Genomic DNA, 25,561 nt, shown 5'->3' with positions numbered 1-25,561 from the left:
GGGGGATGTCCGACTGAAGGCTTTGGCCCGCTCCCCAGGGAGAGTGGGCCTAAGCCATCAGTCGGACATCATTAGCGCTGCTATGGAGGTGGGAGAGGCTCCCACCACCACCTCTGCGCTCACCAGCTGTGAGCCAGGCTCAGGGCTTCTGGCTGAATGGCACTCCCCCTGTGGGAGCGCACTGATCCTCAGGGGGCAGCTTCTGCATTGAACATATGCCCCCTGGTGGTCAGTGCATGTCATAGTGACTGGTTGTGCCGCCATTCATTGGATTTGCACATTAGCACATAGGATTTTCCTTAGGTATGTCAAAGAAAATTAAGAGAAATAATGTTGGTGGGAAGGATTTGATCATAAATGTAGAAAAAGTTTTAATTCCATAGACAAAAGGAAAATGGTTTAGATTCTTGACTAAAAAATTATCATAAAAAAATACTGTAGGTATATTGACCTAATAGTGAATTGAGAAAGATTTGATGGCTGGGAAAATAAAACTGATTGCTTTGCCCTCTTTCTCATTGTGAGTTCCTCTGTAGCAAGAATAGTCAATTAGAGATTAAGCTGATTGTTTTTCAGATGTTTGAAATTGACATTCAGCCTAAATTAACCCAGTGACTTATGTTGGTTTGTGAGGCACATGACTTAAATGCTAAAGCAATATGTGGGTATAAATGATAGATAATGCCTATAATAGGTCAACATCTTATAGAGTTCTGACTTTGTATCTTAAATTCCATTTGCTTATCCCATCTCATTGCTAAGGGAGTCAGCTCCATGCTAGTGCTGGGAGCAGGTGTGTCTATTGTTCTCTCTCAGATCTTTGCTGTTTTGATGATGGGGAAGAAGAATGGAAGTTAAATTTGTTTCAAATAGTTATTTCTATATTTTGAGTAATTCTAGATAATCAAGAAAATTAGCTGTAACTAGGTAGTAACTATAGTGTATACAGAAGTGTTAAAGTAATTGAACTGTTAATTATTAGTTATTGTTCTTTTTAAGTAATGGTAAACTTAGTGTTTTCAGAGATTAAATTGTAATTAACACATTGTTTGCGGGTAGTTTTTATCACGTGCTAACAGGTGGTGTGGGCCATTTTTGCTAATTTTTTGCACAAATGGCAACGTTCAGTAAAATTATGATAACTGTAGTTTACGTATTTATACGTTACCCGCATTCTACCGCTAGTCTATAAAAAACGTATTAATACGTGTCCCGTGCTCTACTACCAGTCAACGTAAAACGTATAAGTAAAACGTATAAATACGTTTCCCTCATACAATGTGTTAAATATGGAACATTGTTAGTATTTTTAATAACCCAAAAATATCTCAGTTTTAATGTTTTGTGAATGTAATTAGGTTTTATGAATTTTGATTAAAATTGTAACTACTTAATATCCAACATTTTTCTTATAACAACATTAACAATAAGGGCATAATACTTTCAAATTGTGTGCGTGTGTATTTTTTTAATCATTACTTTTGTTTGTTAGTGATGTGTGTGTGTATTTTTAATCATTATTCTGTTTATATAGTGATGCTGGAAATAGTGACCGGGTCGTAATTCAGGAGATGTTGAAAACAGTGGCACAATCACAGCAACTTGAAACAAACTCTCAAAGAGACTTTAAAGGTATATGATAAAAAAAATTATTTTCATTAGACAGACACTCAAATTGTAAGGAATGCAAAGGAGAGAAAATGTAGTGGGAATTTGTAAATGTCATCCATTTAACAAATATTTATTAACCATTTATACTCTGTCAAGGATTATGCTACTTTTGGGGGTAGGAAATCTAAAAGTAAGAAAATCATGATCTCTGTTCTCATGGGAGTTTATATACGGTTCTGTGGAATTGAATTTTGGTGGAAAGAGGGTTATTTTTACTGCTAAGATTACATGATTTATTTATTATTTATTTATTTATTTATTTATTTTTATTGCTTAAAGTATTACAAAGAGTATTACATATGTCTCCTTTTTTTTTTTCCCCTCCCTTGACAATCCCCTGGCCTCCCCTATCCCCCAGTGTCTTATGTCCATTGGTTATGCTTATATGCATGCATACAAGTCCTTTGGTTGATCTCTAGCCCCCCCCCCTGCCTCCTGCCCTCCCCCGCCTCCTGCCCCCCCACCCTCCCAGGCCTTCCTGCTGTAGTTTGACAATCTGTTCGAGGCAGCTCTGCCTCTGTATCTATTATTGTTCAAAAGTTTATAATGGTCTCTATTATCCATGAATGAGTGAGATCATGTGATATTTTTCCTTTGTTGATACATGATTTAAATGGGACATATTTGTAATACTATCAACAATAAAAAATATATTTTAAAAAAATAACTGTTGTTAGGACCAAAGTTATATGTTTATTATCAAATATCTAAATCAGCGGTTCTCAACCTGTAGGGTCGAACGACCCTTTCACAGGGGTTGCCTAAGACCATCAGAAAACACATATTGAATATATAGTTACATATTGTTTTTGTGATTAATCACTATGCTTTCATTATGTTCAATTTGTAACAATGAAAATACATCCTGCATATCAGATATTTACGATTCATAACAGTAGCAAAATTAAAGTTATGAAGTAGCAACGAAAATAATTTTATTGTTGGGGGTCACCACAACATGAGGAACTGTATTAAAGGGTCGCGGCATTAGGAAGGTTGAGAACCACTGATCTAAATAAACAAAAAAATTAAATAAGCAATAATCCCACCGTTGAGATAAAATTATTGTGGTGCATTTGTCATTAACTTCCATTATCATTTATATGCATATATACATGTACACATTCTTTTTAAAAAAATCCATATTGTTGAAAGTATTACATACATCCCATTTACTCCCCCACAATTGACCCTGCCAACTGCCCCCGCCCACCACCCTAGGCCTTCACCACCCTGTTGTCTGTGTCCATGGATAATGATTATATGCATACAATTTATTTTGTTGATCTGTATCCACCTATCTCCACCTTCCCTCTGAGATTCCACAGTCTCTTCCAAGCTTCTATATCTCTAGACCTATTTTCTTCATCAGTTTATTTTGTTCACACATATGAGTGAGATCATGTGATACTTACCTTTCTCTGACTGGCTTATTTCGCTTAGCATAATATTCTTCAGGTCCATCCAGGCTGTCTCAAAGGGTAAGAAATGCTTCTTTTTTATTGCTGCATAGTATTTCATGGTACAAATGTGCTATAGCTTTTTTATCCACTCATCTATTGATGGGTATTTGGGCTGTTTGCAGATCGTAGCTATTGTAAATTGCCCTACTATGAACATAGGGGAGCATACTTTCTTTCTGTTTGGTGTTTCAGGTTTCTTAGGATATATTCCTAGAAGTGGGGTCACTAGGTCAAATGGCAGTTACATAATTAATTTTTTGAGGAAACTCCATACTGTTTTCCATAGTGGCTGCACCAGTCTGCATTCCCACCAGCAGTCTACTAGGGATCTCTTTTTGCCACATTCTTGCCAGCACTTGCCATTTGTTGATGGTAGCCATTCTGACAGGTGGGAGGTGATACTTCATTGTCCTTCTGATTTTCATCTCTCTGATGATCAGTGACTGTGAGCATTTTTTCATGTCTCTTATCCATCTGAATGTCTGCTTTGAAGAAGTGTCTATTTAGTTCCTTTGCCCGTTTTTTAATTGACTTGTTTATCTTCCTCTGTTAAATTGTATGAGTTCCTTATATATTTTGGATATTAACCGTTTATCAGATGTATCATTGCCCAATATATTCTCCCATACAGTGGGCTCCCTTTTCATTTTGTTGATGGTTTATTTCACTATGCAGAAGCTTTTTCTTTTGATGTACTCCCATTTGTTTCTTTTCTTCTTAGTTTCCTTTGCTCTAGGAGATGTATCTGTAAACATATTGCTATGAGAGATGTCTGAGACTAGTATTTTTATGGTTTCCAAATTACATTTAAATCTTTTATTCATTTTGAGTTTAGTTTTAGTATGGTGTAAGTTGGTTTAGTTTCATTTTTTTGCATCTGTTTTCCCAACACTGTTTATTGAAGAGACTGTCTTGACTCTATTGTATGCTCTTGCCTCCTTTTTCAAATATTAATTCAGCATAATCAATTGGTGTGATTTCTGTGGTCTCTATTCTGTTCCATTGATCTTTATGCCTATTCTTGTTATAGTATCAGGCTGTTCTGAGCAAAGTGGCTTTGTAATATAACTTGATATCTGGTATTATGATCCCTTCAACTTTGTTCTTCTTTCTCAAGATTGCTGAAGCTATTCGGGGTCTTTTTTGGTTCCATATTAATTTTTGGAGTATTTGTTCTAGATATGTGAAATATACTGTTGGTATTTTAATAGGGATTGTATTGAATCTATAAATTGGTTTAGGTAGTATGGACATTTTAATGATGTTAATTCTACCAATCAATGAATATGGTATACTAGAGGCCTGGTGCATGAAATTTGTGCTTGGGTGGGGGAGGAGCCCTCAGCCTGGCCTGCACCCTCTCCAATCCAGGACCCCTTGGGGGATGTCCGATTGCCTCTCGCAATCTGGGACCGCTCGCTTCTAACTGCTTCTAATTGCCTGATCACTCCTAACCCCTCTGCCTGCCTGATCACTCCTAACCACCTCTGCCTGCCTGCCTGATCACTGCTAACTGCTCCCCTGCTGGCCTGATTGCCCCTGACCGCCTCTGCCTAGCCCCACACCCAGGACCTGGGCTTCCCTCCCTCTGGCTGGCCGCAGGCACCCAGGACACAGGCCAGCTTCGCCCAGGAAGGCCGCAGCTGTAGGGGATTGTGGGTAGGCGGCTTCGCCCGGGCCACAGCCACAGGCACCTGTGACCGTGGAGCAGGCGGCTTGTCCCTCTCCTGGGCCACAGCCTGGCTGGTCCCCATTCCTCTCTTGGGAGCTCATTTGTGCCTGGCTGGTCCCCATTCCTCTTTCATGAGCTCATTTGTGCCTGGCTGGGCCTCATTCCTCTCTTGGGAGCTCATTTGCACCTGGCTGGTCCCCATTCATCTCTTGGGAGCTCATTTGTGCTTGGCTGGTCCCCATTCCTCTCTCCCCAGTGTTGAGTGTCTGAGCCATTATGGCGTGAGGGTGTGATGACCATTTTTGCATGTTAACTTTTTATTATATAAGATTCTTCCACTTGTCTTTATCTTTTTTCAACGTCCTATAGTTTTCTGAGTATAAGTCTTTTACCTCCTTGTTTAAGTTACTTCTTAAGTATCTTAATTTTTTTTATGGTAATAGTAAGTGGGATTGTTTGTTTAGTTTCTCTTTCTGAGAATCCATTTATAGTGTATTGAAATGCCATCGATTTCTGGGTGTTAATTTTGTATCCTGCTATGTTGCTGAATTCATTTATTAAATGAATAAATAGTGTTTTTGATGGTGTCTCTAGGGTTTTCTATGTACAATATGTCATCTGCGAATAATGAGAGTTTTATGTTCTCCTTTCCAATTTGGATGCTTTTTTTTTTCTTGTTTAATCACTGTGGCTAAGACTTCCAATACTATCCTATATAATAAAGAGGGATATGCAAATTGACCATCACTTCACTACAAAGATGTTGGCACCCACAGCAGAGAAGGGGTTTCTGTAACACAAGATGGCTGCACCTACAGCAGAGGCTGAGTTTCTGTAACGAACCTTAACGAGCAATCAGCAGGGACCTCAGGCCATGCCCCCCCCCCTTCCCTTGGCAAGGCTTGACAAGGGTAGGACTGATCGGGCCTGGATCTAGCCCAATGGGGGTGGGGCCGGCTGGGTCTGGGTCTCACACAATTTCGAGGCACACATGGGTGGGCGGGGACTTGAATCTGGGTCCCGTGGTGCACCCCACACTCTGACAGGAGGAAGATTTTCATGTATATGTTACTAATTTTCTTTCATCTCTGACACTTCTATTATAGAGAAAGGGCAAATAGCAATATTAAAATATTTCCTCTAATTAATCCCCTTTAATGTGCACGAATTTTGTGTACTGGGCCACTAGTGTTGAATAAGAGTGATGAAAGTGGACATCACTGTCTTGTACCTTTTCTTAGGGGGAATGCTTTTAGTTTTTTCCCATTGAGTATGATGTTGGCTGTAGGTTTGTTATATATGGCCTTTATCATGTTGATGTATGGTCCCTCTATTCCCACTTTGCTGGGAGTTTTTATAAAAAAAGCAGTTGTTCCCCCTCCCAACCTCCTGCTCCCCAGAGGGACAAAACCTGCCTGGATAGTAATGGTCTGCTGGTGATGGATGTCCTCTGCCATATGAGGGAATGACTTGGCTCAGGAAACTGTGGTGTTTGCATTCCAAGCTCTAACCCCAAAGCCCCCAACCCTGGCTTCTGCTCCTACAGCTCCAGTGCACTCTGCCCTCCCTCTGCTGGAGTCCATGGTGAGTGGGTGCACACTTAATTTTGTGAGTTGGCCTTTTAAGAAGGTGCCTGCATTTCCAGCTGTCTCTCCCTGGCAGACTGCAATTCGGCTGCTTTTCACAGACAGATGATATATGGGAACCCTTCTCAATTCTGGTGCTCTTAGCTGGGGGCCCAGCTTGGGGATTAGACTCCAGAGTTCTCAGTAGGAACTCCCCTCTTCCCCCACAGCTGAGATATCCCTCCAGAACTTCAGCTGATGTCTGTGGGAGCCCCGCTAGCCCTCTTGCACCTCTGCACTTCCTACCAGTCTCTTTTTGGTCTCCACTTTCCGTCCTTGGTTATCAGGGTTCTCTCCAGCTAGTCTTCAGTTGACTATTCAGGATGGTTTTTCTGTATTTTAGTTGTAATTTCAGTTTAATCCTGGGAGCTTGTCATTGTTGCTTCCACTTATTCCACCGCCATTTTGCACATCTATCTATACACACATTCTTATAGAAGATTTTTGTGATAATAAATATGCCAATATTTAGTGCTTTTGATATTTTTTGCAAAATTCTTCATCTGAATTATGGTATAAGTTTATACTACTATCAGTGGTAATGGGGAGGTCCTGTTTTTTCCCAATATTCATCAACATTGGGAAAATTTTAATCTTTCTCAGATTTAGTTAGGGAAATAAATTGTGCGTGTTTTTGTTTTTAGTAAATCTGGTAATTTTTTATTTTGTTCATTGCTCATTTTACTGTTTTCTGAATTGCCTGTGTATATTCCCAGCTGTTATCTTCCTCCTCAGTCTGTATTTCAAAATAAATATAAATATTTACTTATTTATTTTTGCTACTACAAATGATTTGTTTTATATTTGCTTTTTTGTTTACATATTTGACAGCTGTTGATATTTATGTCTTGATTTTATATCCTACTACATTATTAAATTCTCTGTTTGTAATAGTCTTTACAATGTCTCTTTTGGGTTTTTCAGATATGCGTTCATATTATTTGTAAATAGAGACAATTTTCCCTTTTACTATCCAATTTGTATGGCCTTAACTACTTTCTCTTGTCTAACCATGTTTAGCATCACCTCAATACAGTGGGTAATAGGAGTAGAGATATTGAATGCTTTTGTCACAACTCTGGAAAGAGGAAAGCCCTAAGGTTTCACCATTTAGACAGTTGCTAGATTTTGACCTGAGGTATATCACAGTAAGGAAATATCCATAGTTTTTTTATTTTATTGTTTCTAACATGAATGTGTGTTAACATTTTCAAATGCTGCTTTTGCATTCATGAATGAATTTGTTTTTATGACTTTTCTTCTTAGGTCTATTAGTATAATCCTATACTAATAAAAGGCTAATGTGCAAATTGACCGAACAGTGGAACAACTGGTCACTGTAACACGCACTGACCACAAGAAGGCAGCTCAAGGGCTGAGGATGTCTGTCAGTCGGACATCCCCCAAGGGCTCCCGGACTGTGAGAGAGTGAAGGCTGGGCTGAAGGACCCTCCCCCCCCCCCCACCCCGGCCGAGTGTACGAATTTCGTGCACCAGGCCTCTAGTCTGTGTGTGTGTGTGTGTGTGTGTGTGTGTGTATCTAATATGTTAAGTGTCTGCCCGACTGGTAACTATGATGCGCACTGACCACCAAGGGCAGAAGCTCAACGCAGGAGCTGCCGAGCTGCAGTAACTTGGCAGCAGCGATTTTCGGGTAATGCACCTCGAAAACAGGAGGGAGCCTGATTCCTCGCTGGACCATGCAATTCCACCTTCAGCCGTGGGTTATGTTGTTGCTGGGGTATTGTCAGCCTCGAATTTGGCTTACTACACACTTGTGTTTGCGTTCCACACCCTATATGACACCAACTTTGCAGAGTGCCCTCTCATACTCGGGACCCCTCAGGGGATGTTAGAGAGTCAGTTTCAGCTCAATTCCCGCAGGCCAGGCCGAGGGACTCGCTCACTCCACAGATGCCCTTCGAGCCTTGAGCCACCCCAGCTATAGCCAGCCAGGGAGGGACCATGGGAGGTTGGCTCCAGGGTGTATCCGGCCCGTCTTGCCCAGTCCTCCCCCCACCAGCCACCTTCTAATTAACTACAGGTCTGGTGCATGAAATTAGTGCATGGCGAGGGGCCCCTCAGCCCAGCCTGCACCCTCTCCAATCTGGGACCCCTCAGGGGATATCCAACTGCTGGCAGTCAGACTTCCAATCTGGGACCGCTGGCCCCTAACTGCTCACCTGCCTGCCTGCCTGCCTGCTTGATGGCCCCTAACTGCCTCTGCCTGCCAGCCTGATGGCCCCTAACTGCCTCTGCCTGCTTGCCTGATTGCACCTACCTTGCCAGCCTGATTGACCCTAACTTGCTCCCCTGCCGGCCTGATCGCCCCTAACCGCCTTTGCCTCGGCCCCCGGCCTAAGCCGCAGTCTGGCCTCCCTTTGCATCAGGTGACCTGGTGGATCAGGGGAAGGCACTGTCCCCATTACCCTGCTGCTCCTGCCACTACTGGCTTGATCCTGGGCCCTTTGCAGCCATCCGTGGCTCCCTGAATCTCGGCCCTCACAGCCTCTGTGGCTTTGTCTGGTAGGACGTCCAGAAGGTCGTTTGGAAGATGTCTGCCTTAATTAGCATATTATCATTTTATTAGTATAGATTTCCTTTCAGTGTTCATGAATCTGTGTACCAGGTCACTAGTAAATTCCATTTGCACGTTTACAATATTTACAACACTAGAAGCCCGGTAAATGAAATTTGTAGGGGGGGGGGGGGCGGGGGCACGGGCTGGGACGGGATTCCCTCAGCCTGGCCTGTACCCTCTCCAATCTGGGATCCCTCGCAATCCAGAACCACTGACGCCTAAGCGCTCACCTGCCTGATGCCCCTAACTGCTCTCCCCTCCTGGCCTGATCCCCGTAACTGCCTATCTGCTCTCCCCGCCTGGCCTAAACACTCTAACTTCCCATCTGCTCTCCCTTTCTCTCTGCACCTTCAGACCTTGGCACAGGAGTGCTGAGAGATCTCTGCCGAGGCCCTGCCCCCATCCTGACACCCCCTTCCAGGCCAGGAGGCACAGTGGGCCTGTGCGTGCATCTGCTGGGGGGACTGCCCCTGGCGGCAGCCTCATGTCTCAGTGGCGCAAGTCCCTGCCCCCATTCCCGCCCTCCAGATCCTGTGTGCATGCAGCCTGTTGAACGGTCGTGACTGGGACACCGTTAGGACCAATTAGCATATTACCTCTATACACACACACACACACACACACACACACACACACACACACACACTCACACACACTCTAGAGGCCCAGTGCAGGAATTCATGCACCAGTGGGGTCCCTCAGCCTGGCCTGTGGGATTGGGCTGAAACCGGCTCTCTGACATCCCTCGAGGGGTTCCAGATTACGAGAGGGCACAGGCCAGGCCAAGGGACCCCACCAGTGCATGATCGGGGTCAGGGAGGGACATGGAAGGTTGGCCAGCTGGGAAGGGACTGTGGGAGAGATCCAGGGCGTGTCTGGCCCATCTTCTCAGTCTCTATTGGCCATAACCCAGCAGCAAGCTAACCTACTGGTTGGAGCATCTGCCCTCTGGTGGTCAGTGCACGTCATAGCGAGCAGTTGAGCGGCATTAACATATTATGCTTTGATTCGTTGAACAGCTGACCGTTCAACTGGACACTTAGCGTATTCGGCTTTTATTATGTAGGATTATATTACTGGATCTCCTAATGAAACTTCATTGCATTTCTAGAGTAAAACTCACTTGGTCATGTTTTAAATTTATAGATATGCTTCTGTTTTCTGACTACCAGATTTATTTTTTGTATCTGTTGGATTTTGCTACTTTGTTTGGTTCTATTTTAGTCACATTTCGGGATCAATCTTTTTGTCTCTCTTTTTCCTATTCTGTTCAGTTTGGATTCTCTGTCCAGAATTTCTCCTCATTGTGAAACATTGTCTTAGAGGGGCACTCCATTTTGTTATTTTCAGTCTAGTGCTCTGCCAAACCTTATTTCATCAAGGTTCCATTGTTCTCAGCCATGAGCTCAGCCCTATGGATTCTGTTCTCATCTTAGCCCTTGATGCTTTCTAGAGTTTTCTTGTGGGTGATTTAGGGTTCTCCTGCCCTAAAGACTGTCAGAAACCTACTAGATCCTAGCCCAGGGGTAGGCAAACTTTTTGATTCGAGGGCCACAATGGATTCTTAAACTGGACCAGAGGGCCGGAACAAAAGCATGGATGGAGTGTTTGTGTGAACTAATATAAATTCAAAGTAAACATCTACACTAATAAAAGAGAAAAATGGTAATTGGCGTACGACGCTACCCTTTTCATTGGCTAATCAGGGCTATATGCAAATTAACTGCCAACTAAGATGGCAGTTAACTGCCAACAAAGATGGCGGTTAATTTGCATATGTAGGCACAATGCAGGGAGGCGAAAGGGAAAGCAGGAAGAAGCCCCCTGCCACTGACAGTGATCGGAAACCCAGGGGGGAGCTAAGAGCTGGGGGGCAGGGCAAAGGCGGCCCTGGGGCCACCTTTGCCCTGCCCCCCAGCCATGATCGGAGAATCAGGTGCCTTTGCCACCCTGGCCAGTGATAGCAGGAAGTAGGGGTGGAGCCAGCGATGGGAGCTGGGCACGGTCGAAGCTGGCAGTCCCGGGAGCTAGGGGTCCCTTGCCTGGGCCTAAAGCAGAGCCCACGATCGCGGGTCCGCTGCCGCTGCGGGTCCCCGCTGCCCGGGCCGGACGCCTCGGTCAGAGGCGTTAGGCCTGGGCAGGGGCGGAGCCTGCAACCGCGGGGAGCTGGGCAGGGGCAGAGCGGGAGATCACGGGGAGCTGGGAGTCCCCTGCCCAGGCCTAATGTCTTGGCCAGAGGTGTTAGGCCTGGGCAGGGGCAGAGCCTGCAACCGCGGGGAGCTGGGAGTCCCCTGCCCAGGCCTAATGCCTCAGCCAGAGGTGTTAGGCCTGGGCAGGGGCAGAGCGGGAGATCGTGGGGAGCTGGGGGTCCCCTGCCCAGGCCTGACACCTCTGCCAGAGGCCTCAAGCCTGGTCAAGGGGCCGATCCGGTGATTGGTGATTGGAGGGTGATGAGGGTCAACTCCTCTGGCCGAGGTATCAGGCCTGGGCGGAGGGCTGGGGGTCCCCTGCCCAGGCCTGATGCCTGGGCCAGAGGCATCAGGCCTGGGTGGGGGGCGGAGCCAGGGATTGGGCAGATATGATGGTCCCCTTGCCCAGGCCTGAAGCCTGGGTCAGAGGCGTCAGGCTTGGGCGGGGGGTGGAGCAAGCGATCAGAGGGAGATGGGGGTCCCCTGTCCAAGCCTGACACCTCTGGCGGAGGCCTCAGGCCTGGGCAAGGGGCCAATCCTGCAATTGGAGGGTGATGGGGGTCAACGCCTGAGGGCTCCCAGTATGTGAGAGGGGGCAGGCTGGGCTGAGGGACACTCCCCTCCTCCCCCACCCAGTGCACGAATTTCGTGCACCGGGCCCCTAGTCATTACATAAAAGGATACGGTCCTTTGTTTTTTTAGTTTTATTCATTTCAAATGGGCCGGATCCGGCCCGCGGGCCATAGTTTGCCCATGGCTGTCCTAGTCACTTCCTCCCATACATAGTCCTTTACCAGTATTTTCACTTTCTAGTATTTGGGGTTCTTAGGTAAAGCTTGTTACTATGTTTTGGTATAAATGTTGTCCATGTGTCTTTGTTCTTGGAATATTTAGTCCTGTCTGTTTATATCGGAGATATTGGAATACTGCCATCTGCTAGACAAAAATTGGTATAATGAATAATACAGCAGTTGGATTCAGTCTACCTACATATTATTCTTGAAAATATTTAAGGCCTAGTCTTAAGACTAATTATGACCAGGAAGAAACTTACTTACTATACAAGTAACCAGATGTCTTTATGCCTTGTTTGCTACATCCCTGTGGCAGTTGTTTTCCAAAGTATATTCCTTAGAATGCTATGATTTAAGACAGCAGTGGGAATCTTTTTTCTGCTAAAGTCCATCTGCATATTCATAACATCATTTGTGGGCCATACAAAATTATTACCTTAAAATTAGCTTGCTATATTTGTCAGAGAGTTAATAACTCACTCCTAATGCCTTGGCAGAGCCAGACAAAATTATTTCATGGGCCTTATATGGACTGTGGGCTGGATGTTCCCCGCCCCCGATTAAAAGATGTTCCACAGTCATGTGCTACTGAGATAGTAAAATATTTTTGGAAAATGTAGCACCATACATCCTTGTTTTGGTGATTCTCTTTTTATTGCATATCATATATAATAAAAGCATAATATGCAAATCGACCTAACGGCAGAATGACTGGTCACTATGACGCACACTGATCACCAGGGGACAGACGCTCAATGCAGGAGCTGCCCCCTGTTGGTCAGTGTGCTTCCACAGGGGGAGCGCCACTCAGCCAGAAGCCAGGCTCACAGTTGGTGAGCACAACGGTAGTGGCGGGAGCCTCTCCCACCTCCCCTGCAGGCAGGTGGTAAGCAGCAAGTGGTCCTGGACTGTGAGAGCCCCGGGCTATGAGAGCGATGTCTGGGGGGATTGGGTCTAAGCCAGTAGGCGGACATCCTCCAAGGGGTCCTGGACTGCAAGAGAGTGCAGGCTGCGCTGAGGGACCCTCCCCCCCCACCCAGTGCATGAATCTCGTGCACCAGGTGTCTAGTAAATATTAAAGAGGCTATAATGAATTCTATAGTAAGTTAACCTCTTTAACTTCATTTAACCTAGAATTTCTTAGTCTTACAGAATTTTGAAAATAAAAATAAGTTATTTTTACAGTACTTGTAACTTCAATATGTCCTTGTCAAAGGGAAGAGTAATATATCAGGATTATTATTTAAGATTTCATGCTGAATAATGAAGAGGGAGAAGCATATAGTTATGCAAGTTAAAGTTTGTTTTGTTTCTCCTTCTCTCAGTGGTTTTGTTGACAGAGGTTGACAAACTCACCAGAGATGCTCAACATGCCTTGCGTAGAACCATGGAAAAGTATATGTCTACCTGCAGATTGATCTTGTGTTGCAATTCTACATCTAAAGTGATACCACCTATTCGTAGTCGATGTCTGGCAATTCGTGTGCCTGCTCCCAGCATTGAGGATGTAAGTCAAGTTACTTGTTTTCACTTGCAGTGAAGTGTGTCAGTAATTCAGGAACATCTGTGGTCTGGATGCTAATCATTAGTAGATGCAAAAACCAATATATATAGTAGTAAATACCAGTAGTAGTAGATACCAATATAGGAAAAGTGTTCTTTGCTTTAAATTATTGTTTACCTTAAATGAGTAGGTACAGTCAAACCTCGGTTCTCAAATGTCTCCTATTTCTAACAGTTGGGTTCTCAACCAAGTTGTCCTTAAATAAAAGTCTCAGTTGTTGAACAACCCTTTCATGCTGATGCCTCAGCATGAGAAAAAGCAATAAACAAAGGAGAAAATGCTAGTCAGTTTACCCCTAAACCTCACATTGTTAACATTTCAGGAAATTGTATTGTGAATATTTTTGTGGTTTTATTTATTTACTAGAGGCCCGGTGCATGAAATTCGTGCACTTGGGGGCGGGGTAGGAGGTGTCCCTGTGGGATCGGGCCTAAACCAGCAGTCGGACACCCCTCTCACAATCCAGGACGCTGGCTCCCAACTGCTCGCCTACCTGCCTGATTGCCCCTAACCGCTTCTGCCTGCCAGCCTGATCATCCCCTAACCACTCCCCTGCCAGCCTGATCAATACCTAACTCCTCCCCTGCCAGCCCGATTGACCCCAACTGCCGTCCCACGCTGGCCTGGTCGCCCCTAACTTCCCACTCCTGCTGGCTTAGTCGCCCCCAACTGTCTTCCCCTGCAGGCCTGGTCACCCCCAACTGCCCTCCCCAGCCTCCTGGTCAACCCCAACTGCCCTCCCCTGTAGGCCACTGGTTCCCCACAACTTCCCTCCCCTGCTGACCTGGTTACCCCCAACTGTCCTTCCCTGCCGACCTAGTCACCCCTAACTGCTCTCCCCTGCCGGCCTCGTCGCTCCTAACTGCCCTCCGCTGCTGGCCTTATCACCCACAACTACCCTCCCCTGCCACCCATCTTGTGGCCATTTTTGACCACATGGGGCTGTCCATCTTGTGTGAGGGCGTGATGGTCAATTTGCATATTACATCTTTATTATATAGTATTTTATCTTTTTGTTTTTGTTGCTGGTAAAATGGATGATTAATACAACTTTAAAACATAAAGAGGCCATCAAGAGTGCTAATGTTTCTAAGGGTGTGAAAGAAACAGTGGTCACAGGCAATTGAAGAGGTAGAAAAACTGTTGATTTAGATAAAGAAAAATCAGTTAATGTGTGACTGCATTTCCAAGGCAGTGATATGTGAAAAAGCAAAGACATTGCATGCTGACTTCCTGAAAGACACCCCTGGAGTGAGTGGTAAAGTGATTTCTTTAAGGCTAGTAGGGGGTGGTTTAATAAATTTAACAAAAGAAGTGTTTCTTTATAGAGTAAACAGTATATTAGACATGTACTGTATATAAAACAGGGACTCATTTGGAGGACTGGAACGAATAAATTCAATTTACATTATTTCTAATGGGGAAAAAATGATTCAGTTTTTGAGCAAATTGCTTCTTGAACAGTCTTCCTGAATGAATTTAGTTTGAGAACTGAGGTTTCACTATATTATGAATTTTACTAAACTATGGAGAGTTTAGGTATTTAGTGTCTTTTGCCTTAACCTGATGTACTTGGCTTTGGAGGACACTTGAGTATGGAAGAAATAGGTTTTGCCAGGAGATGATGTGAGAATACCAACTGTTTGGGTAAGGGACCAAAGTTAGGTGAAAGAACATTATATATAGGAATGGCAAAGTAGATTTACAGTTGTTTATATGGAAAAAAACATACAGGTGATAATTATTATAGTAGCTTTCTTAATTCAGAATGTCACTCACAACTGTAAACCTATTTTTGCCAACGTGTGTGTGTGTGTGTGTGTGTGTGTGAGAGAGAGAGAGAGATATTAATAGCTATCAGTAAAATTTTTAATTCTCACAATAAGCCGTTTTCCTGCCATTAGTAATTTGGGGCAATTTTATGCGAAGTGACATTGTATTAGTTGCAAAGTTGTAAAATACCTTTATTTTATCTCTCAGTTGTACAAATTTTAGGAGTAATACAGTTAAAAGGGTTAATAAAGCAAGCAGGATTACCAGTTTCACCACTCTCATGGACACCATTCTTGTCTTAGTCCATGCAAATAAGGCCTTCTTAGTTGTGTGGAATTCAGGTCAGGTGGCTCAACTTGGCAGCCCTGTTTTTGCCACCAACTTGGGACCCTGTGTCTCCTCTCAGCTGCCCTGAGGAGATTGGAAGGCTTGGACCTGGGACCAGGTCTTTCCCCAGTTGCAGAACCAGCTGCTCCCTTTTCCTAATAGCTAGGCAAGATCCCTGGCTTCCTGCTGAAGGAGAATGTGGGTTTGGGTAGGATAGTAACCAAAAAAGGTGGGGATCTATAAAGATGTTATCAACAGAAATTATTTCAATATACTGTTTGACAGATTGCTCATTTTTAAAAATTATTTTATTGTAGATTTGCCTTGTTTTATCTACTGTGTGCAAGAAGGAAGGTCTGAATCTCCCTTCACAACTGGCTCGTAGACTTGCAGAGAAGTCCTGCCGAAATCTCAGAAAAGCCCTACTCATGTGTGAAGCCTGCAGAGTTCAACAGTGAGTTAAAGAGGCAGTTAGCACCAGAAACATTTTGGATAATAAGCATGCTTCCATTTAGTTTATTGTGTTTTCTTTTTGTCATATAGATATCCTTTTACCGAAGATCAAGAAATCCCTGAAACAGATTGGGAGGTGTATCTGAGGGAGACTGCCAATGCTATTGTCAGTCAGCAGACTCCACAAAGGTAACCAGTATAAAAGATGACTGTAAAAATTTGATCATCAAGGTAGTACAGCTATTCTAGTTTTAAGGTAGTGGATTTTTATTAGCACCGTGCAATTTAGACTTATAATTAAGTAGTGAATCTAAAGATTAAACTTTTAAAAAAGGGGGGAGGATAAAATTTTAGAAATTTAATGATTTAGAATACAGTGGAATCTCGGTTCTCGAACTTAATTCATTCCAGAAGGCTATTCGAAAAGCAATTTGTTTTAAAACCTAATTATTTTTTCCCATTAGAAATAATGTAAATTGAGTTAATCCATTCCAGACCCCCAAATGTTTCTTTTTTTACCTTTCTCAGTTGCCTGTGAAAATTGTTTTGTGAGCACTTTCACTTAACAAAGTCAGCACTCTTAATGGCCTCTTTATGTTTTAAAATTGTGTTAATTGTCCATTCCCCTTACCATACTCAGTAGCCAGATCAGACATGTGAACACCTCTGTTATAATTGGTAATTATATCTTTTTAAGCTCTAGTTTTTATTCTCACAACTTTAGTTTCCACTTTGCTGCTATCACTAACCTTAGGACCCATGGTGTCTTACTATATGTATTTAATAATAGTAGACAGTAACAAAGGCAAAAACAACAAAAACAAGAAAATATTAATAGCACAATTTCCTGAGATGTTAACGCGAAGTTTAGCAGTAAATTGTCTCATACTCATGTATTCTCTCCTTTGTCGCCTGAGAGGCAAGTGTCTGATCATACAGGTGTCAGCATGAAAGAGTTGTTGGTCAGGAACTGAAGTTTTGTTTGATACCTGAAACATTTTTTCCATGAACAACTTGGTCAAGAACCAAATTGTTTGAAATGGAAGATGTTCGAGAGAACCGACATTTGACTGTAGTTGGTGTGGTATAATGGCTTTTATTAAGCTGTTTACATGTAAATGTGGAACTTACACATAAATTAAAACACATCTTGGAATTTTTAGTTTTTCTTTTAGGATTTCAGATGACGTATGTTTCTAGTTTTTTAATATAAAAAACAATATATAGCTTTATAATTGACACCTCATATGCTAGAAAGACACGAGACTATGAGTCAGACTTTAACTAATTTTTAGGTATGATATATTTCTGTTAAGAATAGTATTGGGCATACGCCGTTAGTATTTAGAAAGTGTATTGTGACACACCGATACTCAGTTGATTCCATTTATTTCTGTGTGTCTGTTACTCAGGAGTGGCCATACTGAAAATGCTTCAACCACTAGTTGTTTGATTTATGACAGCTTTGATTGAGAAGGGCAATCTGCTCTTCTCTAAATCAAGAGTGATAGGTTTAAGATCCACTCCTTTTGGCAATCCTGGAGAATGTTCCTTAGGCTCACCAAGACACAGCCTCCTACTCTTACTGTCTGTCAGAACTAGAAACCATCTTTAGATTTTATAGAAGGTAAGTGATTGTTTTAGGAAACAGAATAGATTGAGTGCAACCACTGAAATTTAAGCTTCCCTCGTTTATTCATCAGATATGAATTTCAATTTTTATAAAAGAGTCCTCAAAGGATTTTATAATATCTACTCTTTGGCTATCATCTAGATTAGTGGAGGTGTATAGTCATATATAATGGGTACTTAGTATTTCATCAGGGTTTGCTTTGGATTCCCATTCAATTATTTTAGTTGAATAGTTTGCAACAAGTGTCAAGTATCATAAAATAGTCCCTTCAGAAAAGAAACCTTGACTTTAGGAAAAAGTGTACAATCCATTTTGTACAATGCTGAGTAATTGAAGAAATGTCAGCCTTTAAAGATAAAATTCAAACAAAGCATGTCTAATGAGTCTTAGTTTTGTAAAATATTTCTAAACTGAAGATGACTTCCTTCTTTTTGTTGTGATTTTTAAAAAAACTGATGATAGTAGTAGAAATTTTTATTATTATTATGCTTTACTAATCATGTCCAAGAATAATCAAGGGCTTTGGAATCAGACTTGAATTAAAAGGCTACCTCCACCATATGAGTTTTGATGGAAGCTTAACATCTCTGAACATTAAGTTTTTTTCAGTAACAAAGTGATGGTGTTTGGAATTAATAGTGTACTGCAGTAAACTTCATATAGAGTATGGGATTAGAGCAGGAGTAGAGAACCTTTTTTCTGCCAAGAGCCATTTGGATACTTCTAACATGATTTGTGGGCCATGTGAAATTATCAACTTAAAAATTAACCTTCTATATTTGGTCAAGCATTTAATTAATTCACCCCTAATGCCTTGGCAGGACAAGACCAAATAAGGCCCGTGGGCCAGATGTTCCCCACCCTGTGTTAGAGAAATGCCTGTCAGACATTGGAAGGGTATGGACTTTGGAGTAAGAGAGATCTGTGCTTAAATCAAGGTTCTGCTGTGGTCAACTTTGTTGACTTAAACTACCTGAGTCTTAGTTTTTTCATCTAAAAATAGATGGAGATAATGCCCACTCATAGCTGGTGTGAGGACTGATTTTTAAATTATTAGTTATAGTATGTTTCACATAGCAAGTGCTTAAAAACATGCTGGATTTAAAAACAAAAACAACTTTTATTAAGCTTTATTATGGCACAGCTTCATAGTCCTGGATTCCCAGAATGGGGTTTGAACTTCTACTTTTAAGAAATCTTTCATAAATCACTTTCCTGATTAATCTGAAATAATAGAACATCTGTGATATTATTTTAGTGATGATTCAGAACATTTTTTTTTCCCTTTAGGCTAAGTAAATTATATATTTATACTAATAAAAGGGTAATAAGCTAATTACACCAGGTCGACCGGACATCTTCCAGTCATCCGGTCTTCCTTCCGGACAAAGCCACGGTGGCGGGGGCTGAGGCAGAGGTGGTTAGGGGCGATCAGACAGGCAGGCAGATGAGCGGTTAGGAGCCAGCGGTCCTGGATTGCGAGAGGGATATCCGACTGCTGATTCAGGACTAAACCGGCAGTCGAACATCTCCTGAGGGGTCCCGGATTGGGGTGCAGGCTGGGCTGAGGAGCACCCCCCTCCCCTGCACAAATTTTGTGCACTGGGCCTCTAGTTTATATGTATGTATGTGTGTGTATATATATATAGAGAGAGAGAGAGCAGGAGAGAGAGGGGGAGAGAGAGAGAGAGAGAGAGAGAGAGAGGAAGAAATAAAGATTCTTGTGTTTAGAATTTTAATGATCATTGTTTTCCTTACTGTCTTAAATAAAATGCCTTGTATATTTCTCTCTACTCTTGTGAAGGAGAGAAATTTTATGAGAGGGGTCTATAATTAAAGGCTCAGAGTGGAAATGCTCATGTTGACTTATGCAGCCTGTGTTTATGCTTACCTATAATGACAGGACATCTTTGTTTCCTTGCCATATTGCTTTTGCACTCTTGGCAGTAGAGTGCAAAACCACTCGCCTGCCTGGCTGATCACCCCTAACTGCCTCTGCCCGCCTGCCTCATCACCCCTAACCACTCTGCATGCCTGCCTGATTGCCCCGATCACCTCTGCCTCGGCCCCTGCCCGCGGCAGCTTTGTCAGGAAGATTGTCCAAAAGGACGTCCAGAAGGTTGTTCAGCTGTCTGGTCTAATTAGCATATTATGCTTTTATTATTGTAGATATCATCCTTATATCCCTTGCTCACTTGTGTAATTGACCAGTGATTCTTTAATCTTTTTATGATTATTTTCTAGCTGTTCTAGGTATCATTTATTTGGGTAGGAAAAAATAAACATGTTACTTGATGTGTCATGAAAGTATGCTAAAGTCCATGGTGTGAAATAAACTCAACCTTCACTGTTCATGAAGTCTTAATATAATACTGAATATAAGTTTTGTCTAACTTTAAAAGAGTTCTGTAAATTTTCTTTAAAAAAAATGAACTGAAATTAGAAAAAGCTTCTGTATGTGTATGCTAAGTATGATAAGCCATTTAAGAAAATGTTTGTATTGGATTGTTTGTTTAATTCATAAAGTTAAACAGCACAGTAGGTACTTGGAAAAATTACCTCTTATTTTTATCACAAAATATTACTATGTTTTATGTAGGCTCCTTGAAGTTCGTGGAAGACTCTATGAGCTTTTAACTCATTGTATTCCTCCTGAAATAATAATGAAGGTAACCTGATTTCACATCTTGAATCTTTTATAAGCATAAAATTTGCAATCATAAGATAACGCTCACTTCTTATACAGTTCATTAATTCAGCAAATATTTTTTGAGTGTCTACTGTATGTCAGGCATCATAAGGGGGATGATGAAGAAGACAGGAAAGGTCCTGCCTTCAGAGAAGTTACATTTTAGTAGGGTCAGATTAGAAACAAGTAAAGAAGCAAAAGGATTTCAGAATGTTTTAAGTGTTAAGAAAGAAGTAACAAGGTGAAATAAGGGAGAGTGGAGCCATGGAAGGTCAGCAATAGATTCTCTGAGGAAGGTTATGCTTAAGCTGAGACTTCAAGGATTAAAAGAAGGGAATTGTGTAAATGACTGGGGAACAAGTATTTCAGACTATTAGATTCAATGAACATGGGAAATGAGGTTAAATGTGTAGGCAGAATCTAAATTATGATATATTGTAAGGCACAGCTTTAGAGTTGGTCTGTCAGCTACCTACCTAGCTAAATTGATTTGTTAGGAAATGCAGGGTTTTTTGTTGTTGTTTATTTGTATTTAAATGGTAATATTAACATGAAAAAATTCAGTGACCCAACTATACAAAAAAAAAACGAAGGTCTGCCCTTTCACTTCCATAAGGATAACCAGTTTTAACAGACCTCTAGTCTGTTCACATGGAAATACAGTAGGTCCTCGAGTTACCTCGGAGATCCGTTCCTACAGCGTGACATAACATGATTTTCGCCGTAAGTCGAACCCACCTACATAAGCACCCATGTCACTCACATAGAGCACATACACAGCAGTAATGAAGTGAAACAGTAAAAAAATTTAAAAGAAAGATAATTCCTGACTTTTACTTGTGGTAAATAAATAATAAAAAACATAAAGCACATCTAATCTAATAAAAGACAAAAAGGGTAATTAACCGTACCTCTGCTATGCTTCCCATTGGCTAATTAGGGTGATATGCAAATTAACTGCCAACAAAGATGGCGGTTATTTGCGTACGTAGGCACAATGATGGGAGGTGAAAGGGGAAGGATGGAAGAACAGTGATCAGAAACCTAGGCTGCAAGCAAGAGCTGGGTGGCAGGGCAAAGGCGGCCCTGTGATTGCATGGCGATCAGAGGGGGAGAGAGCCGGGGCCAGGCCAGGCGGCACCCTTGGGTTCAGGGGAGCTGCCTGGCCTGCATCCTGTGGTCGCCATGGCAATCGGAGGGAGAGAGACCTGTGGTCTGGTGGTTGCCATGGCGATCAGAGGAGGAGAGAGCCACATCGGGATTGGAGAGCCAGGGCACAGGCGAGGCGGCACCCCGGCACCACAGCACCTGACATGCAAAGGTTGGGGATGAAATGACTTTTCCCAACCACATCTGCAAATCTCCTGGGGAAGGCATCACTGAAGAGTTCACAACAACTCTCTTACTTGGCAAGGAAGAAAACAGTTGGCAACGAAAACAATCCCTTACATCAAAGTTAAGGTCCCTCTGAGTAAAAAAGAATATTGCCAACGTAAAGGAGGGAGCAGGCAAAAATAATAGGTTCTCATGACTTCCACTGAAGTTTGAGCATATGACAGAGTCAAAACGAACATACAAATTAAAACAGACAGTGGACATTCAAATGACCCAAATCAACTGTCACTGTGTTGTCCCAATAGCACCAATGCTTATGTTATAATATAGTTTAAAAAACATACAAAACAAGTCACATGATAAGAGAGGTTCGGCTTCTAAAGTAAATTGAATATGTTCTTTAAAAATTCTCATGTCCTCCCCTCTGACTATAATTCTTAATTTTCCAATCAGAAAATTATCCCAGGTGATCTAGTAACATATAGAACTCCAGAAACCTAACTTATTTTAAAAAACAAACATTCCAACCATTTTTAAAATATTTAAATTGATGTTTTAGTGTTAAAATTATAGAAGATATTTAGATCCAAATATATTTTCTGAATAGAAAATATTTCAGCTTTTGATTTAAAAAAATAAACATAAAATAAAATATAAGTGACACATTTTCCCAAGGAACTCTGAATGAGTACCTTTCCCTCTAACTTTCTTCAAATTAAGAGAATCTATGGAGTTCCCTATACTGCACAAGTTTTAATGAAAGTAAGACTTTCTAAGAGCATCAAATACATGTTTTCTTATTTACAAACATACATACTCCTCTCTCTCTCTCTCTTTAAAATATATTCTTACTGACTGAGAGAGGAAGGGAGAGGGAGAGATAGAAACATCAATGATGAGAGAGAATCATTGATCGCCTGTCTCCTACACGCCCCATACTAGGGATCAAGCCCACAACCAGGGCATGTGTCCTGACCTGGTATCAAACTGTGACTTCCTGGTTCATAGGTTGATGCTCAACCACTGAGTCACACCGGCCAGTCTCAATTCTTATTTATAAATTCATTCCAAGGACATAATACAGCTTAAAAAGCTTTGGAAGTAGTTTCAAAAAAACTAGCTTTTAAGTAACAAGAAAACAGTTATAGAAGAAAGTTAAAATTAAAAGAAAAAAATTCGTTTTAATTTATTCAAGAGTGGGAACATCCTCTATGAAATGGGTACTTTGACTGTGGAAGGCTGGGTGGCCTTATCACACCTTAGGAATTCAAATGCTTTTTACAATGAAGAGAAAGAGAGTTTCATGTCATTTCTCCCCCAGGGTAGATGTCTGTCAATAGAAGGTGGACATCAATAAAAGGAGGGGCTTGCACTATCAATCCAGAAAGTCAGCAATCTATGAATAATCCAGAACCCAGTATTTATCTCCTCTGCCACACACCATCCCTCCCAGCCAGTGAGCAAGATAATTACTGTCATGTCAAGCTAAGTGCCCCCGAGTCACAGTGGCCCAATGCTGACATACAAAGCATACAAATAATTCTTTGGCATAAAAGTGACAATTTTCTTGGAAGAAAAGCAGATACCGTAAATTTCTCAAAGTCTTCCTGAAACAATTTTTTAAGTAATTTTTACTTCTTTAGAAAAAATGCATACATGGCAAACCATCTGTAATAAAAGGCCCATTCTATAAAATTTTACCTGGTCCTACTCATATCTGCAATCATAATCATATTTACAGACAGATATATCTATATTAATAAAAGCAATATGCTAATTAGACTGGGAGACCTTCCAGGAGACCTTCCAGACGTTCTTCTGGACAAAGCCATGGTGGCAGGGCTGAGGTCGAGGCGGTTAGAGGCCAAGAGGGGAGGGCAGTTGTGGGTGATCAGGCTGGTGGGGGGCAGGGCCGTTGGGGGTACGCAGACCAGCAGGGTGGCCAGATGGGGGCAAGCAGGCCATCAGTGGGGGTCAATTGGAGGTGATCAGGACAGCGGGCGGGGGCAGTTTGAAGCGAGCAGGCCAGCAGGGGGACTGTTGGGGATGAGCAGGCCAGTGGGGAGGGAAGGTAGGGGCGAGCAGGGTGGGCAGTTTGGGGTGATCAGGCTGGCGGGGGGGCATTTGGGGGCAAGCAGGCCCGCAGCGGGGGGTGGGGACAGTTGGGGGCGATCAGGCCGGCAGGCAGAGCGGTTAGCAGCAGGCAGGCAGGCAGGCAGGTGAGCAGTTAGCAGCCAGTTGTCCCGGATTGCGAGAGGGATGTCCGACTGCTGGTTTAGGCCTGATCCCTGTAGGACATCCTTTGAGGGGTCCCAAATTGGCGAGGGTGCAGGCCAGACTGAGGAACACACCCACCCCTGTGCATGAATTTCGTGCACTGGGCTACTGGTATGTACATATGTCGAAATGACGGAACTTTTTTAATAAATAAATGGAAGGTGGTGACGTAACCATGAAACGACGTATGTTGAGTCTGACATAACCCGAGGACTGTCTGTAAGCCCATAGTGTGTGTGTGTGTGTGTAGTTTCACAAACCTTGACAGTCTTCTGCACTGTGTTTCTCATTCAACATTGTAACATGTGTTTGTTCATGACAGTCCATATTTACCTTACTCTCTTTTTTTAAAATATATTTTTATTATTGATTTCTGAGAGGAAGGGAGAGGGAGTGATAGAAACATCAATAATGAGAGAGAATCATTGTCCAGCTGCTTCCTGCATGCCCTACACTGGGGATTGAGCCTGCAACCCGGTCATGTGCCCTGACCAGTAATCAAACCGTGATCTCCTGGGTCATAGGTCAACTCTCAACCACTGAGCTATGCTGGCTGGGCTACCTTACTGTTTTTAATGTATGAATGGGATTCCATTGTATATTATAGTTGTATTTTTTTAAATGTGGTCTGTATTGGTGGAACTTTAGGTTGCCATATAGATTATTATAATTAATGTTGTAGTAAGCATCTTTGTACTTATATCTTTGCATCCTCGTACATTTAGGTATTGAATTATGCTAAATAATTGCCACATTTTTACATTATAGAAAAGTACACTTTGTTTTTTTGCTTTTGGATGAATATAAAAAAATTCAGGATTTCACACATAAGAAAAGAACATGTTTCACTTGAAGCATGTTTTTATTAAGTGTTTGAGACTTGAAGAATATGCATCATGTAGTTCTGAACATATTTAACTTAAGATTTACTTCTGTTTTGAATGAGAAATAAACCTTGTTTGGCTAATATCCTTTTTAAATAATTCTTTAATTACTAGTTATCTTTCTTTAGGGCCTTCTCTCAGAACTTTTACATAATTGTGATGGACAACTGAAAGGAGAAGTGGCCCAGATGGCAGCTTACTATGAACATCGTCTGCAGCTGGGTAGTAAAGCCATTTATCACTTGGAAGCATTTGTGGCCAAATTTATGGCACTTTATAAGAAGTTCATGGAAGATGGATTGGAAGGCATGATGTTCTGACATTTACCAGTAATTCTTCTTTATATGTCTCACTATCAGCATTTACGTTCAGTTTATAATGCAGGAGCTGCAGGTAAAATAAACTAACTTTACTTAATCGTGTCCTTTTTTAATTTCTCTGTGAACCATTAATCATTACTCTCTAAGTTAAATAATTATTCCTATACTATTGAAGTATATTTAAAGGGCACAACTAGAAATTTCAGAGTCCATGATTTTATTTTAAAAATTTGCTATCCAAGTATGCAATGTTGATCTCCCATTTTCCAGTTAATCTCTCACCTGCTGAAGGAAATTTGCACATAGAAAAA

At 42.0% G+C, this 25,561-nt stretch overlaps 1 protein-coding gene across 2 annotated transcripts in view; it reads left to right on the top strand.

Annotated features, from left to right (window-relative positions):
* Nucleotides 1-25,347, top strand: part of RFC3 (replication factor C subunit 3) — a 36,982-nt gene extending 11,635 nt beyond the window's left edge. For both annotated transcript variants that reach the window (XM_059684430.1, XM_059684431.1), the window contains exons 4-9: nt 1,535-1,632; nt 13,321-13,502; nt 15,977-16,113; nt 16,203-16,301; nt 20,345-20,414; nt 25,059-25,347. In XM_059684430.1, coding sequence (XP_059540413.1) covers nt 1,535-1,632; nt 13,321-13,502; nt 15,977-16,113; nt 16,203-16,301; nt 20,345-20,414; nt 25,059-25,250 — 778 coding nt within the window. In that variant the 3' untranslated portion in view covers nt 25,251-25,347. The remainder of the gene's footprint in view (nt 1-1,534; nt 1,633-13,320; nt 13,503-15,976; nt 16,114-16,202; nt 16,302-20,344; nt 20,415-25,058) is intronic.
* Nucleotides 25,348-25,561: the final 214 nt, after the last annotated feature.

Source organism: Myotis daubentonii, chromosome 2, assembly GCF_963259705.1.
Source record: "Myotis daubentonii chromosome 2, mMyoDau2.1, whole genome shotgun sequence".
NCBI classification, from domain to species: domain Eukaryota; kingdom Metazoa; phylum Chordata; class Mammalia; order Chiroptera; family Vespertilionidae; genus Myotis; species Myotis daubentonii.
Note: the sequence above shows the minus strand (reverse complement) of the source record. Positions and strands in the feature narration are given on the sequence as shown.